The sequence below is a fragment of the Parathielavia appendiculata genome, assembly GCF_033297405.1.
Source record: "Parathielavia appendiculata strain CBS 731.68 unplaced genomic scaffold N657scaffold_1, whole genome shotgun sequence".
Lineage (NCBI taxonomy): Eukaryota > Fungi > Ascomycota > Sordariomycetes > Sordariales > Chaetomiaceae > Parathielavia > Parathielavia appendiculata.
The window spans coordinates 4,039,185-4,052,126 of NW_026944220.1; the positions used below are offsets into that span (position 1 = coordinate 4,039,185).

At 55.9% G+C, this 12,942-nt stretch overlaps 5 protein-coding genes across 5 annotated transcripts; 1 reads left to right on the forward strand and 4 right to left on the reverse strand.

Moving 5' to 3' along the window:
- Positions 1-805: 805 nt before the first annotated feature.
- Positions 806-1,734, reverse strand: N657DRAFT_652846 (peptidyl-prolyl cis-trans isomerase; the record flags this gene model as incomplete). The annotated part of the gene is made up of 5 exons (XM_062794339.1): positions 806-1,006; positions 1,079-1,216; positions 1,335-1,486; positions 1,548-1,573; positions 1,712-1,734. 5 exons carry the CDS (start codon positions 1,732-1,734, stop codon positions 806-808), a joined length of 540 nt encoding a protein of 179 aa, XP_062653239.1.
- A 286-nt stretch (positions 1,735-2,020) lies between these two features.
- On the reverse strand, positions 2,021-3,790 carry N657DRAFT_76891 (uncharacterized protein). The gene is made up of 2 exons (XM_062797538.1): positions 3,413-3,790; positions 2,021-3,341 (listed from the first exon to the last, which is right to left on the reverse strand). Exons 1-2 carry the CDS (start codon positions 3,612-3,614, stop codon positions 2,248-2,250), a joined length of 1,296 nt encoding a protein of 431 aa, XP_062653240.1. The 5' UTR covers positions 3,615-3,790; the 3' UTR covers positions 2,021-2,247.
- A 1,920-nt stretch (positions 3,791-5,710) lies between these two features.
- Positions 5,711-7,968, reverse strand: N657DRAFT_652848 (FMN-linked oxidoreductase; the record flags this gene model as incomplete). The annotated part of the gene is made up of 3 exons (XM_062794340.1): positions 5,711-5,798; positions 5,852-7,720; positions 7,772-7,968. 3 exons carry the CDS (start codon positions 7,966-7,968, stop codon positions 5,711-5,713), a joined length of 2,154 nt encoding a protein of 717 aa, XP_062653241.1.
- A 566-nt stretch (positions 7,969-8,534) lies between these two features.
- On the forward strand, positions 8,535-10,664 carry N657DRAFT_640106 (galactose oxidase). The gene has a single exon (XM_062791902.1). The coding sequence runs from the start codon at positions 8,756-8,758 to the stop codon at positions 10,388-10,390; it is 1,635 nt and encodes a 544-aa protein (XP_062653242.1). The 5' UTR covers positions 8,535-8,755; the 3' UTR covers positions 10,391-10,664.
- Positions 10,665-10,891: 227 nt separating this feature from the next.
- Positions 10,892-11,671, reverse strand: N657DRAFT_677086 (uncharacterized protein; the record flags this gene model as incomplete). The annotated part of the gene is made up of 2 exons (XM_062795955.1): positions 10,892-10,968; positions 11,032-11,671. The coding sequence occupies 2 exons, from the start codon at positions 11,669-11,671 to the stop codon at positions 10,892-10,894; spliced, it is 717 nt and encodes a 238-aa protein (XP_062653243.1).
- Between the last annotated feature and the right edge of the window lie 1,271 nt (positions 11,672-12,942).

Here is a 12,942-nt window from a genome sequence, read left to right on the forward strand (position 1 = left end):
TGGCGGAGCGACGTGCCTAACAATGACCGCCGGCCGCCCATACCCATGGCGTATCGAGGTACGATCAATTGTTGGAAGCCCCAGCATATGAGATAGCACTCATTCTTTGCGCAGCACATTCCTGGTCTTGGGCATCCTGCGATGGACGCGTTCACCCAGCCTTAATCCTCAAGGTCATCACAACGCTGGTCGAGGTTGAGTCAATACACGTGCTTCCTAAAAGAGCAGAAGACGTGTACGGCCAGGTGACCGGAGGTCGCCTTGCGCTCAGAGGCTTCCTGTTCCATGCGTCAGATGGAAGAGGCGTCCAAGACCTCCTCCCTTGGCTGTGACCTCGATCACCGGTACGGAACAGATCTCTCACGACCAACGTATTACTTGCCTTTTGCTGAAGTGGTCGAAAACGTACGGTGCTTTGTGCAGCCGGCAGAGGAAACGTCTGCACCAAACGAGGAGTATGTAAGGACTGGCTCTGGGCTGTTGAGCGAGTCCGACGGGACGTGCTTCCTAAATGACGAAAGATGGGGTAGGCTGTTAGGACTGCAGTCCCCCGAGACTTTCGGGAACAATTCGTGCTTATCTAGATCGGGATAATCGCTGGACAAAGTCAGTTCAGAACTCATGCATGAAAGGTAAAGACGAATAGCAAGTTCAGGCATCTGGGGGCAGTGGAGATCAGTTAAAGTCATCAATACGTTATACCACTGGCATAAGATGGTCAGCGACGCATAACTGTTCCCATTCAGATGCGACATGCCACACTCATAGCTCGTCGAGATATTGGGACCGTACTACCGGAGCCAGTCTAAAGCTCACCGCACTGGGAAATGACGACGTCGAGATCGGGCACATCCCTGCCCCGACGGCCCGTCTTGGTGTGCTCCATCTTCCTGACAACGTCTATGCCGTCAAGCACCTTGCCGAAGACGACGTGCTTGCCGTCCAGGAACGGGGTCGGCACAGTCGTGATGAAGAACTGCGAGCCGTTGGTGTTGGGGCCCGCATTCTGTTCACGCAGTTCTCGAGTCAGCCTCTTGCCTCGTTTCAAATCCGACTAGAAAGAGATATATCGACGTACAGCCATGGACAGCAGGCCGGGCTGGTCGTGCTTCAGCTTGAAGTTCTCATCCTCGAAGCTTTTGGTGCCCCAGATGCAGATCGACCCGGTGCCGTCGCCTTTCTCAAAGTCGCCACCTTGGCACATGAAGTTGGGAATCTGACGTCGGGTCGTGAGATGTTAGCAAACTAAACAACCCGATGTTTCACTGCGCTGTTCCATTCCTCCAGTCCTTCAAAGAGGACCAGCAGTAGGCAAGTCGGCCGGGTATGCTTACGATGCGGTGGAACTTGGAGCCCTTGTAGCCCTTGGGATTACCGAATTTGTCCTTCAAGCCGGACTCGCCCGTACAGAACTGGCGGAAGTTCTCTGCAGTTTTGGGGACCACGTCCGCGAAGAGCTCAAAGGTGATGCGCCCGAGAGGCTCGCCTAGAGAGGGTGGTGAGCAGCTATCTCACTGATAACAGTGGGAGAAAGAATGAATTGGTACCCCCGAGGGTGATGTCGAAAAAGACACTGAATAGGATGGGATGTCAGCATCAGGTCTTGCCAGTCGTTGAAATACAACGTTGCTGAGCCCCAGCGGGCTAACAGCTGGGATAAGGCTAGAGTACAAGTGCCGGTAGCAACAGCGACAAACAAAAAAAGACATACCGCGGGTTTTCGGAGGTCGCCATGGTTGTTTGGCTCTGAGAGTCGGTGCGCTTTTCTTGAGAGTTATTGGAGTTCGTTTTGAGAGGTCCAGACCTGGATGTTTGTGGTTGTGGACTTCCCTCATTGTGGTGAACGTCGCACTTAAACAGAGGGAAGGGCCATGGCTGACAGACGCCAACAGCTGGTCGAGATCTTGTCCAGGTGGCTGGAACTCGATGACGACAACAGCCCGCTCCGGAGACAGTCTCCAGAACCTGGTGTGCTGTGCTTGTGCAAATCTTTGGTACCTTGAGATAGTTGTTATTGAAGTCGGAGATTCGTCAAGGAGAGTGGAAGGGCCTCAAAGACCAGGCATGTGCGTGTGTGTACTACTGGCTGGCTACCTGTGACCCCTCTTTGACGTATCAGCAAAACTACTCCACCATGTCGCCGAAGCTACACGCCTTATTCCACTACACTTTATCCTCATCGTTGGCAGTATTCGACAGACAGAAGAATACTGGCCACAAAGAGGGGCAGATGTTGATGAGATACCTTCAACGCCCAAAATATCTCCTCTCAAACGGCCTCAATGTGACATAGGAAACGAGACTGAAGCCAAGTCCCAACAGAAACCCAATGTCACCTCCATCATCACCACACAGCCTGCTTATGGGTCCCGTGTACCAGGCCTGCGCCATGCCTAAGGCGACCCCGACGATGCCAATCGCAAAGGCCAGCGAAGCTGCATATCCAGGAGCAAGCGCTTTGGGTTTGTCAAAGTAATCGGCTTGGTAGGCGCTGAAGCTGCGCCTGAAGACGAAGTGCTCCGGAAGCAGGACACCGACGTATATTGATGTGAAGTAGCCAAGGACGACCGCGATGTTCGAGAGCCAGGTGGCAAAGCTGTCGTACGCAGGAATCGCGATGGCTGCACACACGCCTACCCCGACCACAGTCCACAAAAATCTCGGTATCCTGTGCGTGGCTTGGCCGAGTGCTTGCAGCGAGAAGGAAATCGAGTAGATGCTGGCGCAGGTACCTGCAACGATGGACAGCGCGAGGACAACGATGCAAAAGTCGCCGAATCGCCCCAGGACAGGCCTGAGGACCGCAGCGAGGAGACCGCCGATGCCAGAGTCCGAGTAGGCGGTGAGGTAGTCCTTCTCGTGCACGGTAGCCGTGGCGATCGCGGCGCCGAGAAGCTCGCCAAATACGGTGGGAGCGTAAAGACCGGCGAACGACCACAGGAAAATGGGGGCCACCGATCGGCTGGAGCGCTGATAGACACTGTAGTCAGCGGCAAAGCTGGCCCAACCCGCCATGTACCCCCAAATTCCCGAGCAATACGACAGGACAGATGACACCTCGGGCGGCCCCGTTGATAGGGGAAGCAGGCTGTTGAAACGGCCCGAGCTCGCGAAGACGCCCATGACTATGACCAAGATGACCATGCAGGGAAGCCAGGCCCAGCGTTCGTAAGCATGGATCACTTTGTAGCCAAACAGGCCAAGAAGGAACGACAGTAGGATGGTGAGCAGAATGCCGGCCCATCCTGGCATGCTGGGGTTAACAGCGTGGAAGAGCTGAGCTCCCATGACGGCGCTGATGGACGTCCAGCTAATGCAAATAACCATCTGGATGACGGCGACTGGTTTCGAGTCAGACAACAGCCGCCCTCTTTGCAACTTGGACAACGAGAGACAGCAGCGGAGGACGTACGCAGCTTGGACATATAGTAGCCAAAGAAAAGGCGCGAAAGAACCATCTGGCGAAGCCCAAGCTTGGCTCCAAAACAGCAAAACAGGGCGACGGGCAGAGCTCCGACGAAGTTGATCAGGATGATGATGAGCGCGCTGTCGACAAATCCGAGGCCGAACACGGGAACGGCAATGGCGCCCATGGTGAAGGCCGTCACTGACATGTTGAACGAGAGCCACTGTGAAGAACGGGTTAGCAACCTGGCGGGACGAAGAGCATATTTCCAGGCGTATGTCTCGGCCCCTTACCACGGCGCCAAGTCCAAAAACGCTCGCGTCCTCTTTCTCATCGTCGGACACCCGCTCGATCCCCCTCTGTTCCACGCCATACTTTCCTGCGAACCTCTGAATCCTGGCGCAGAGAGTGTCACTGCCGCCGATGTCGCGGACTGGGATGCCGCCGACGATCTTCCCTTCGGCTGTGTCCCATGTGTTGGTTGAGGAAGGACTCTCGATATCTGTCTCTCTTTTGACCGCGCCCATGATATCGACGATCTATTGTGGTGGCCGGGAAAGATGAAGCCCCGAGGTAGAAGTGGGCGAGATAGACGGACTTGCTTGACAAAGTCCCAATGTTCGAGATTAGACTGCCCTGACTCGGTTCTGCTGACTTGGGCAACTCCATGGAAGCCAGAGCGTAGGAGTCAGAATATAGGAAACTCAACCCTCCTTTGTGTTTCAGGGTATAGAGGCCCTCGGATGGCCTCCGCGAACTCCAGCGTGGCGTGTATGGCGGAAATGCAGAGATGGAAGTCCCATGGTGAGCTCCGCGCAGATAGTATGCTGTACTTGTACAACATGCTCGACAGCATCAACTATTCGCCATTGGCTGCAACGCGGATGAGACTCGAGACACCTTCTTTATCCAGAACCCCCCATCGGCTTGAGTGAGTGATCGTGACACTACCGCCTCCATGTTACACTCCCGAGGCAGATCCTTGCATACTGCTGCTCAGCACAGCAGGAGACCCCGATGCGGACGCAAGGTCAGAAGTCCTCATCAGAGAGATTGGCGACATGGTCGCAACTCTAGTGCTGTACAAGGATAACTGTTGTCTCTGCTGAATGACCTGTACCATAGTAAGCGCACACAGAATGCGAGAAAATGCTAAGTTTTAAGAAAAAGATCAAGTGCGGAACGGACAGCGAGAGACGGTCACCGATGTTTGAACTTGGATAGCATGGTCAATGACTCCCCACCACAGTTAACACCGCACTTGAGTTATGTGTGCGACTGGTGTTTTGGTCCGGTCGGTGCCAGCCGCCGGTCGAATCGAAGGCCCAAGAAACGTGAGCGGCAGAACGCGAAGACTTATCTGCCAAAATTTGTCCTTGCTTCACTCACTCACATTCCCGCCCTTGGCTGGAGACTCGGCCATCGTTTCCACACTTGCATGAGGGCGGCTCCTTCCCGTCCGGGCGACACCTTTCTTCCCGGGCGCGGCAGCCGCAGCTAGCAAGAATGACGGTGTAACCGACAAGGTTGCCGTTGCCGTGGCAAACGTCTTTGCTGTAGATGCGACATATTTTTTTATACATAGATCGGCCTCTTAACTAGCCTCCCTAACAGCTGCCAGCCGTCGCTCACGGGGAACTGTTAGACATCTGCTGGACAGTGACAACCCCTGCACCGCTAGTAAATTCTCTGTAGGCACATCAACGGTCGAGCCGTCCAGTCTGGCCTGCTTCATCCTCCTCATCAGGGACATTCGCCTGTAAGATATTCCGCCGTCGTCTTGTAATTCAGACTCCCATCAAGCCAATCGTGAAACGGGCAGCCCGTCTTAGAGTCCGCTATTTGCACTTCAAGATCACCATGTCTGACATCTGCTGATTTGCGGGTGTTGTGGAACGTGAAGCGAGGTGCATGCTTACTGTCATCTCCTTCACCCCTCGACGCACATTTCTAAGGAGAGCAGTTTGACCTCACTGCCCGGCTGTCTCATAGGGGTATGTTAAGCGGCATTCGGCTAAGTGTTCTAACCATGAATAAGCTGGCTCTTTGCAAGTGTCGTACAAAACTGCAAACGCACCTCCATGTCGCTGTCCACGTTGTCGACGGCATGCAGCCCTCGAGGCGATCCAAACCACTCTCTGTGTCCTCGCCTGCTTTATGCCATTGCAGACTTGCCGTCGGTCATGTCCATGACACTTGTCGGCAATCGTAGGACCTAGGCGGGCGAATTATGCTCGTCAGTTCCTCGACCTCCTGGGGATGGCTGGCGAACTTCCCGTAGTGCCACATCTCTCCCCAACCTCTTCAACCCTCTGCCTCAATCTCATAGCTGTTTGACTTGTGCTTCGGCTGGAACTTGAACCCAGGCGGAGCTGGTCCCAGAAACATTTCACTATACCACATTAGCGGAGCTCTGAACATTTCAAAGCAGACCAAAGAGCTTACCTGATCTTGATCCAGTCCTTGTAATTCTTACTCGCAAGCAGCGTCTCAAGATCGTCCCGGCCGCGGTAGGCAGGCGGTCTGTCGTTGAGGCTTGGCGGAAGATGCTCCAACAGTCCAATGGGCACGTATCGGTGGAAGAAGCTGAGGAACTCGAGAAGGAACCGCCGCGTGTAATTGAGACCGAGCTCGTCCGAGCCCCAGGCCTCCATGCCATAGCGGACAAATTTCTCGATGTACGTCAGCCGCTCCGAAGCGGACTTGTCCAGGTACTGGCCTTTCTCGATCTCCTCAAAGATCCACGGCTTGACAATGGCTCCACGCCCGATCATGACGCTGTCCACCTTGGCGTTGTCGACGTGGTCAAAATAGTCAACGTGCGAGTAACAGTCGCCGTTGCCCAAGAAGTACATCTTTCCTCCATTGGGCATCGTGTTCTCTTCCGCCTCCCGGATCGTGTCGGCCAGCTCGTCAGTCTTTTCCTTGTACTGCTTGATTAAAGCCGCACACTCGGCGATGTAACCCCAATCGGCAGCTTTGGTGTACCGCTGCTGCCTCGTGCGACCGTGCAAGGTGACCGCCGCACACCCAGGCGCGCCGACTATGCTGCGCATGTCTTCGCTCCCCAACGCCAACCGCTCGACGAGCTTCTGGGCCGTAAGCTTATCGTCTCTGACGCCCATTCTTATCTTTGCAGTAACTGGAACTTCCCCAGATACAGCGTTCATGCCTCGTATCATCCGCTCCAACTTCGAGGGGGCGTCCAGCAGGGCCGAGCCGGCTCCAGACTTGTACACCATGTCGACAGGGCAGCCGCAGTTCAAATCGACCAGACGGAGATGGGGAATAAACCGAGACAGGGCCTCAGTGGCTTTGATGGCGACCCATGGAACATTGGCTGCGATCTGGGCGCCGAACTTGAGGTCTTTCGGGTTATCGTAACCTTGAACAACAGGCCCGCTAGGGTCGAACCGAGGGGGACCAATCTCGGTCTCGTGCGCTCTCATCAGCGTCCAGTCCGCTTTTTGGCCCTGCAACAAGGGCAGGCCCAGAGCCATCTCCGAGTATGTGAGCTGGGCACCAAGCTCGACGCAGAGGCGACGGAAGGGGAGGTTGCCCTGTGTCGTAAGGGGCGCAAGAACGGGTGTCTCTCGACCGAAATAGACCCTCCGTTTCTCGGATGGCTTGAAGGGAGGCTCGACGTACTGCGCCCTGTAATCCTTTGACTCGTCCGCCTCGTTCTTGTGCTTGTGGTAGTGGTCCCGGTAGCGCTCGGTATCCTTGGCCAGCCAGTCCAAGTATTGATCCGACTTTTCCAGCTTAATCCTTTTCCTGGACAGGTCGATCTTGGTAGCAGCAGACACCATGTTAACCACGCCAGGCCAGACTTCGCCCGCCTCCTCCTCCCCGTCTTCGGACTGCTTGCGAGCGTTACCCACCAGGACGAGCTCTGACCGGCCATCCTCGCGTTCGGCTTCGTCCATATGACTCTGAATGAACAGACAGCGCCAGCCCGACGGGCATCGGCCGTACTTCTCCCAGACTGGGCATTTGCCTCCAAAAGTAGTGAGATCGGACCGTCTGCCTTCTTTCAGGTACTTGCGGATATCGTGCAGCGCATTGCAGCGGTCGCCATGCTTGCAGGGCCTAGGAGAGAACTCGGGAGTCCAAGCGACCGAGTTACAGAGTCGCTTGGCATCCGAGAAGGAGCCAAATTCTCTTTCCTTGTTCTGGCCCTTCTGCTTCTTCCGCTTTCCGTTCTTCCCGGCTTGCTGTGCTTCCTGGGGTTCGGAAGCAATCCGCCCTTCGGCAGCAGCATCGTCGATGGTTTCGGCGACCTTCTCTGCTTGGCTCGGTGCTAAGATGAGGTATCTGGTTGGTGTGTCAGTGATGGTGAGGCTCAGAAGCAAGGCGGTATCTTACTCTCTTTTGATTGGAGCAACTCCCTTGACCCTGGGCCTCGGTGTTGCTGTGGTTTCGGCTGCATCCTGGGCAGCTGATGATGAGTCTTCGAGTCTCATTCTCTTCAGCGCCCGTTCACCGTTCGTGCCGTTGACATTTGCAATCGCGGCGGCATTGGCTTCCTCTTGTGGTCGCTTCACTGTCTCTGCCGACCCCATCATGGCTTTTTGTTTGGTTTCGAGATCTGGATGGCGGATGAAGCCGTGCTCAAGTCGCCCGATCAAATTGGCCAGGTGCAAATCATCAATCCGTCCGTGCATTTTCTTGATATCGAATTTGCTGTTCAGCGTTCAGTGAAGCATTGCCCCACAGTGGGGTCTAGCGCTAGCCTATTGAGACACAGTGTGGGATGCGACGAGACTCAGCATTTAAGGTCCAAGTGTTGATCGAGGTGCTTTTCTCTCTATGGGTGCTGTAGTCCTTTGAATCAGTACAAGTGGCATTCTGCTGCGTAGACCCGACGTCAGTAAAGCTGAGCGCGGTGTACAATAAGGACAATAGACGAAAACAGCCGGCAGGATCACGGAGGCTCCAGTGAGTGAGACTTTCCATCACTGGAAGATGGCCCTGCAAAGCAAGTGTGGGGTCCCAGGGCATTCGCATTGAAACCGGGGTGAGCCGGCAGCAAGTCCGCCGGTCTGGGCACTAACAGAAGGAGGTTTCATTACAGGGGTCTCGCTTCGTCAGATCCGAAAGCTACAGCGCCGTAATGGAACTTGTTTGAGCTGACCTTCTACCCAACATCACACAGCTCAGAGTAAGGTATTGACGAACACCTTGGAGTGTAATACTTTTAAACACCTCTATCGGCCACCGCTTCTGTAATACGTCAACGACATTCCATCGTATCAACGAACCACAACGGCAATTGCACTTCCGGGCCTCCGACTCTCGACAAGCCGCCCCTTACTCTCGGTCTTGAGGACATGATTGTTCGACCTCATCATGGCTGACCAGGCCAGAGCAGCGGGGCGTGAGAGACCGCCACAGTCACCGCAGAACATCAAGGTGGTGCGCTCGCAAAAGATAGCCCAGGTGTCGCCGACCGACCCACGCCCGCCGCCCTCCGAGTACTATGACGCAGCCGAAGCACAGGAGCGAACCCCCTTGATACCACGCTCACATACCCCGGGCCACCTCTCTTCGAGGAGCCAGGACCGCCGCAACAACAAGCCCGCCGACCTTGCCATACGCCAGCGCTCACAATCCTCGGCGGCCGCAATCACCCCGTCCTCCTCATCCGGCATCACGTCGGCGCTCTCCACCCCGGCCGCCTCCTTCTCTGTGGCCTCGACAAAGACACCAACGCCTACCTCGACTCGACAACCCAGCATTGCTGAGAATGGTGAGCAGCAGGACTCATCAGCCGGAAGCAGTAAGGAAAGTTCGCGGCGACCGACAGTTATCCGTGCCACGTCGGCGATAGCAGGTCGGCCCGCTGCGGGGTCGATACCCGGCGCCGTAACCCGAGCGGGCACATCAAGTCGTGCGGCGCCGGCAAAGGGTCCAGCAGCAGAGCCGGCGCACACTCTCTTCCCGCCACTAGCAGATCCCAAGACGGCGCCAGACGTGCCCCCGGCGCCGTCGTCGGGCATGTACTGGAGCCGGGTGGCCGTGTCCGGGGTTACGCACGCGGCGCGGCGGGCGCACACGGTGACGCTGGTCGGGTCCAACCTGTACGTGTTTGGTGGGTGCGACGCGCGGGCGTGCTTCAACGAGCTATACGTGTTGGACGCCGACGCCTTTTACTGGTCGACGCCGCACGTCGTCGGCGAGGTGCCCATGCCGCTGCGCGCCATGACGTGCACGGCCGTGGGCAAGAAGCTTGTCATTTTTGGCGGCGGCGACGGGCCGGCGTACTACAACGACGTGTACGTGCTGGACACGGTCAGCTTCCGTTGGTCCAAGCCGCGGATCCTGGGCGACAAGGCGCCGTCCAAGCGCCGCGCGCACACGGCCTGTCTGTACAAGAACGGCATCTACGTGTTTGGCGGCGGAGACGGGGCACAGGCGCTCAACGACATCTGGCGGCTGGATGTCAGCGACATCAACAAGATGTCGTGGAAACTCATATCCGGGGCGTCCTCGCCGGACGGGAGGCCGCCGGCCGCCGGCAAGGACACCCGCCCCAAGGCGCGGGGCTACCACACAGCGAATATGGTTGGCAGCAAGCTGATCATCTATGGCGGCTCGGACGGCGTCGAGTGCTTCAACGACGTGTGGGTCTACAATGTCGAGACGCACGTCTGGAAATCCGTCCACATACCCATCACGTACCGGCGGCTGTCGCACACGGCTACCATTGTCGGCTCGTATCTGTTTGTGATAGGAGGCCATGATGGGAACGAGTACTCCAACGACGTGCTGCTGTTGAACCTGGTCACCATGACCTGGGATAGGCGGAAGGTGTATGGGCTGCCCCCGAGCGGCAGGGGCTATCACGGCACCGTCCTGCATGACAGCCGGTTGTTGATGGTTGGCGGCTTTGACGGGAGCGAAGTGTTTGGCGATGTGTGGTCCCTAGAGTTGGCCGTACACGCCTACTATTCGCAGATCAGCCATTTCAAGATAGAGGTCTAAGATCGTCTCCCGTTTTCGGCTGGCAGGTGGTGTTCTGGTTGTTTAGACGCAATATCGAGGAGACCCAGGATCTGGGAGGATGGACAGTGAGGCACGCAAGCATTGGTATGAGCGAAATACGGCGTCGCGGTTGGGACCTGGAAAATGGAGAACGGAAGGGGTTGGCACCAACATAGTGTTTCTTGGAAATAGCTGCTTTCGAGCGTTCTATGATGACATGACCATCTACACACAGGGTTTTTGACAACACTCGTCTACGACACCAGTCTCCTGTCCCTCCTCTACTATTACTCAACCCCAGGAGCACTGGCCCCAATAAAACTCTTCCCGGTAATTTTATATAGAACAAAGTGACGAACAATGCCAAACGCCGATACCGCTGGGGTGTATCCACGTCCTTCACCCGCGGCCTGACCCAAAACGCCTTCCAATGCAGAAAAGGAGAGATTCTTCATATTTAAAAGTGTAACGAACCAAGATATCCCAGCGTAGGAAACTGCTCTAGTGAGCGGCCCTGGCCGTCGCTTCGCGCTGCTTCTTCTGCTCTTGCATTCGTTTCTCCTCGGCAGCAACCATCTCTAACGCCCGGTTAGCCGGTATTCCATGTCGACGGTCATATCAGTTTTTGATAGGCAACGTACCCTTCCAGAGGTCCTGGCCCTCGTATTCCTCCTTGTGAATCTTCTTCTCAATCATCTTCTGGTGCGTCGGATCGTTGGGGTCAACGACCATGATTGTCTCCCACCGGCCCTTGCCGGCCTTGGCATCGGCCGTCTCAAAGGCAGCCGTAGCGATCAGTACAGCGAGGGTGAGGCCCTGAGCGTACACACGGGCCTGGACGAGCTTCTGGCTGGTGCTGAGGTACTTGTTCCGGCCGACCATGGCCAGTGCGACGCCCATGGAGGCAAGCCAGCTGGCAAAGACGATGCTGTAGCGGTTCTGGCGGCCCCAATCCATGAGGCGCTGCCACTCGGTCTTATCGGCACGCCTGGCCTCCTCCAGGGCGCGGTGCGACGCCTCGAGATAATTGTTCATTTGATCGTGCGAGCGTTGATAGTTGACGCTGTACCGCTCGGCGATGACGATGGCGCCAAAAGTTCCGCTCGATGTGACCAGAAACGAGCGGAACGGAAGTGTAAGCTGGCGGAAGGCCGGGTACCGTTTAGAGGCTCCGATGACGCCGGCTAGGCCGAGCGCGAGACCCACGCCGCCTCCAAGGAGGCCACCGCGGATGACCTGGCCATAATGTTCTCGCTCCTCTTCCTTGCTGATGACCTTCATATTGGCTGGTGGGCGCTGCCGGGGGCGTCGGCTGCTGCGAGGAGGGAATTGGTAATCGTGCTGTGCTCTTTTGCTAGGAGATGGCGTAAGGTCGGCCCTCGTGTGCCTTTTTGTCCGTTTGCGGCGTTGATGCGCTGATGCTGCGGGAAAAAATCTCGTATGATGGTTCAAGTCGCCGGCCCGGGACAAGTGGATGCGAAGAACTGGGGTTTCGATGACGGAGAAGTGGGGCCGATGTTTACCAAATTTGGCCCACCCACGGTTTGAAGAAGATTCGACCCTCGAGAATGGTGAGCTGGTGCACGCCGCACACACGGGAGGATGCTTGAACGTTTGAATCTGAAGAATAATATCTAGATCAGCTTGGAGCAGTTCAACCCACTTAAGAGCAAGGCAGTAAGTACGGATCTGTCGACAATTGTGTTCCGAGGAAATGGTGATGTCAGCGACCCGAGTGAGGCGAATTCCGAGTCTTCGCCGTGAGGTGGGCTCTTGCGCTGACCGAGACAGCTGAGCATGATTGGAGAATCACCGGGAGGACCCTGTGCCCCGGCGTCTGCCCGGGTCTTTCCGTGCCCCGTTCCTACTTTTGCCGTTTCTCATCCGGGCCGCCCCTTATTACTGGATTCGTGCTGTGGGAGGAATGTAAAAGTGCAAGAAGTGCTCCCCTACCGATGAATAATCCAAACCATCAAGGGCTTAGCATTTTGAATCCAGATTTGTACCTGTCTGAACGGGGTGGGTCGGTCCCGTCGCAAATGCCGGCCTTGCTGAGTCGAGCTTAGTGCCAATGCCCATCTCGACATGTCTCCATGTTGGAGTAGTACACGTAAATAGCCCTGGACTACCGTGGCAGCTGTGTTTGAGGAAGCTCCTAAATATTCTGGTGTACTGCCGGGAGTCAGTAAAATCCATGATCCCATCTTCCGGGTAGAAGCACGTCCCGGCCAAAGCCTCGTGTCCGATGATGACAAAAGTACTGGACAGTCAGTACAAGTACAAGACTAATCGATGTTTGACTTGCCTATATAGAAAGGGAAAGGCTTGTACAATGAGCAGTTTTATAAGCGCACGTATGTGTTCTCTTCAACCTCGGCATTCATGAGTATAGTTCACTGCCCTTTCCTCCTCTATCTGATCTCAAGTATCATTTCTTCTCTCTTTTGCCAGCAACCCGTCCGGTACCCTGCCATCCACCTTAGCTCCAAGTTGCGTGCGTCTACCACTCCGGAGTCTACCGTGAGTATTGTACTTGTACACCAGAGAACAAA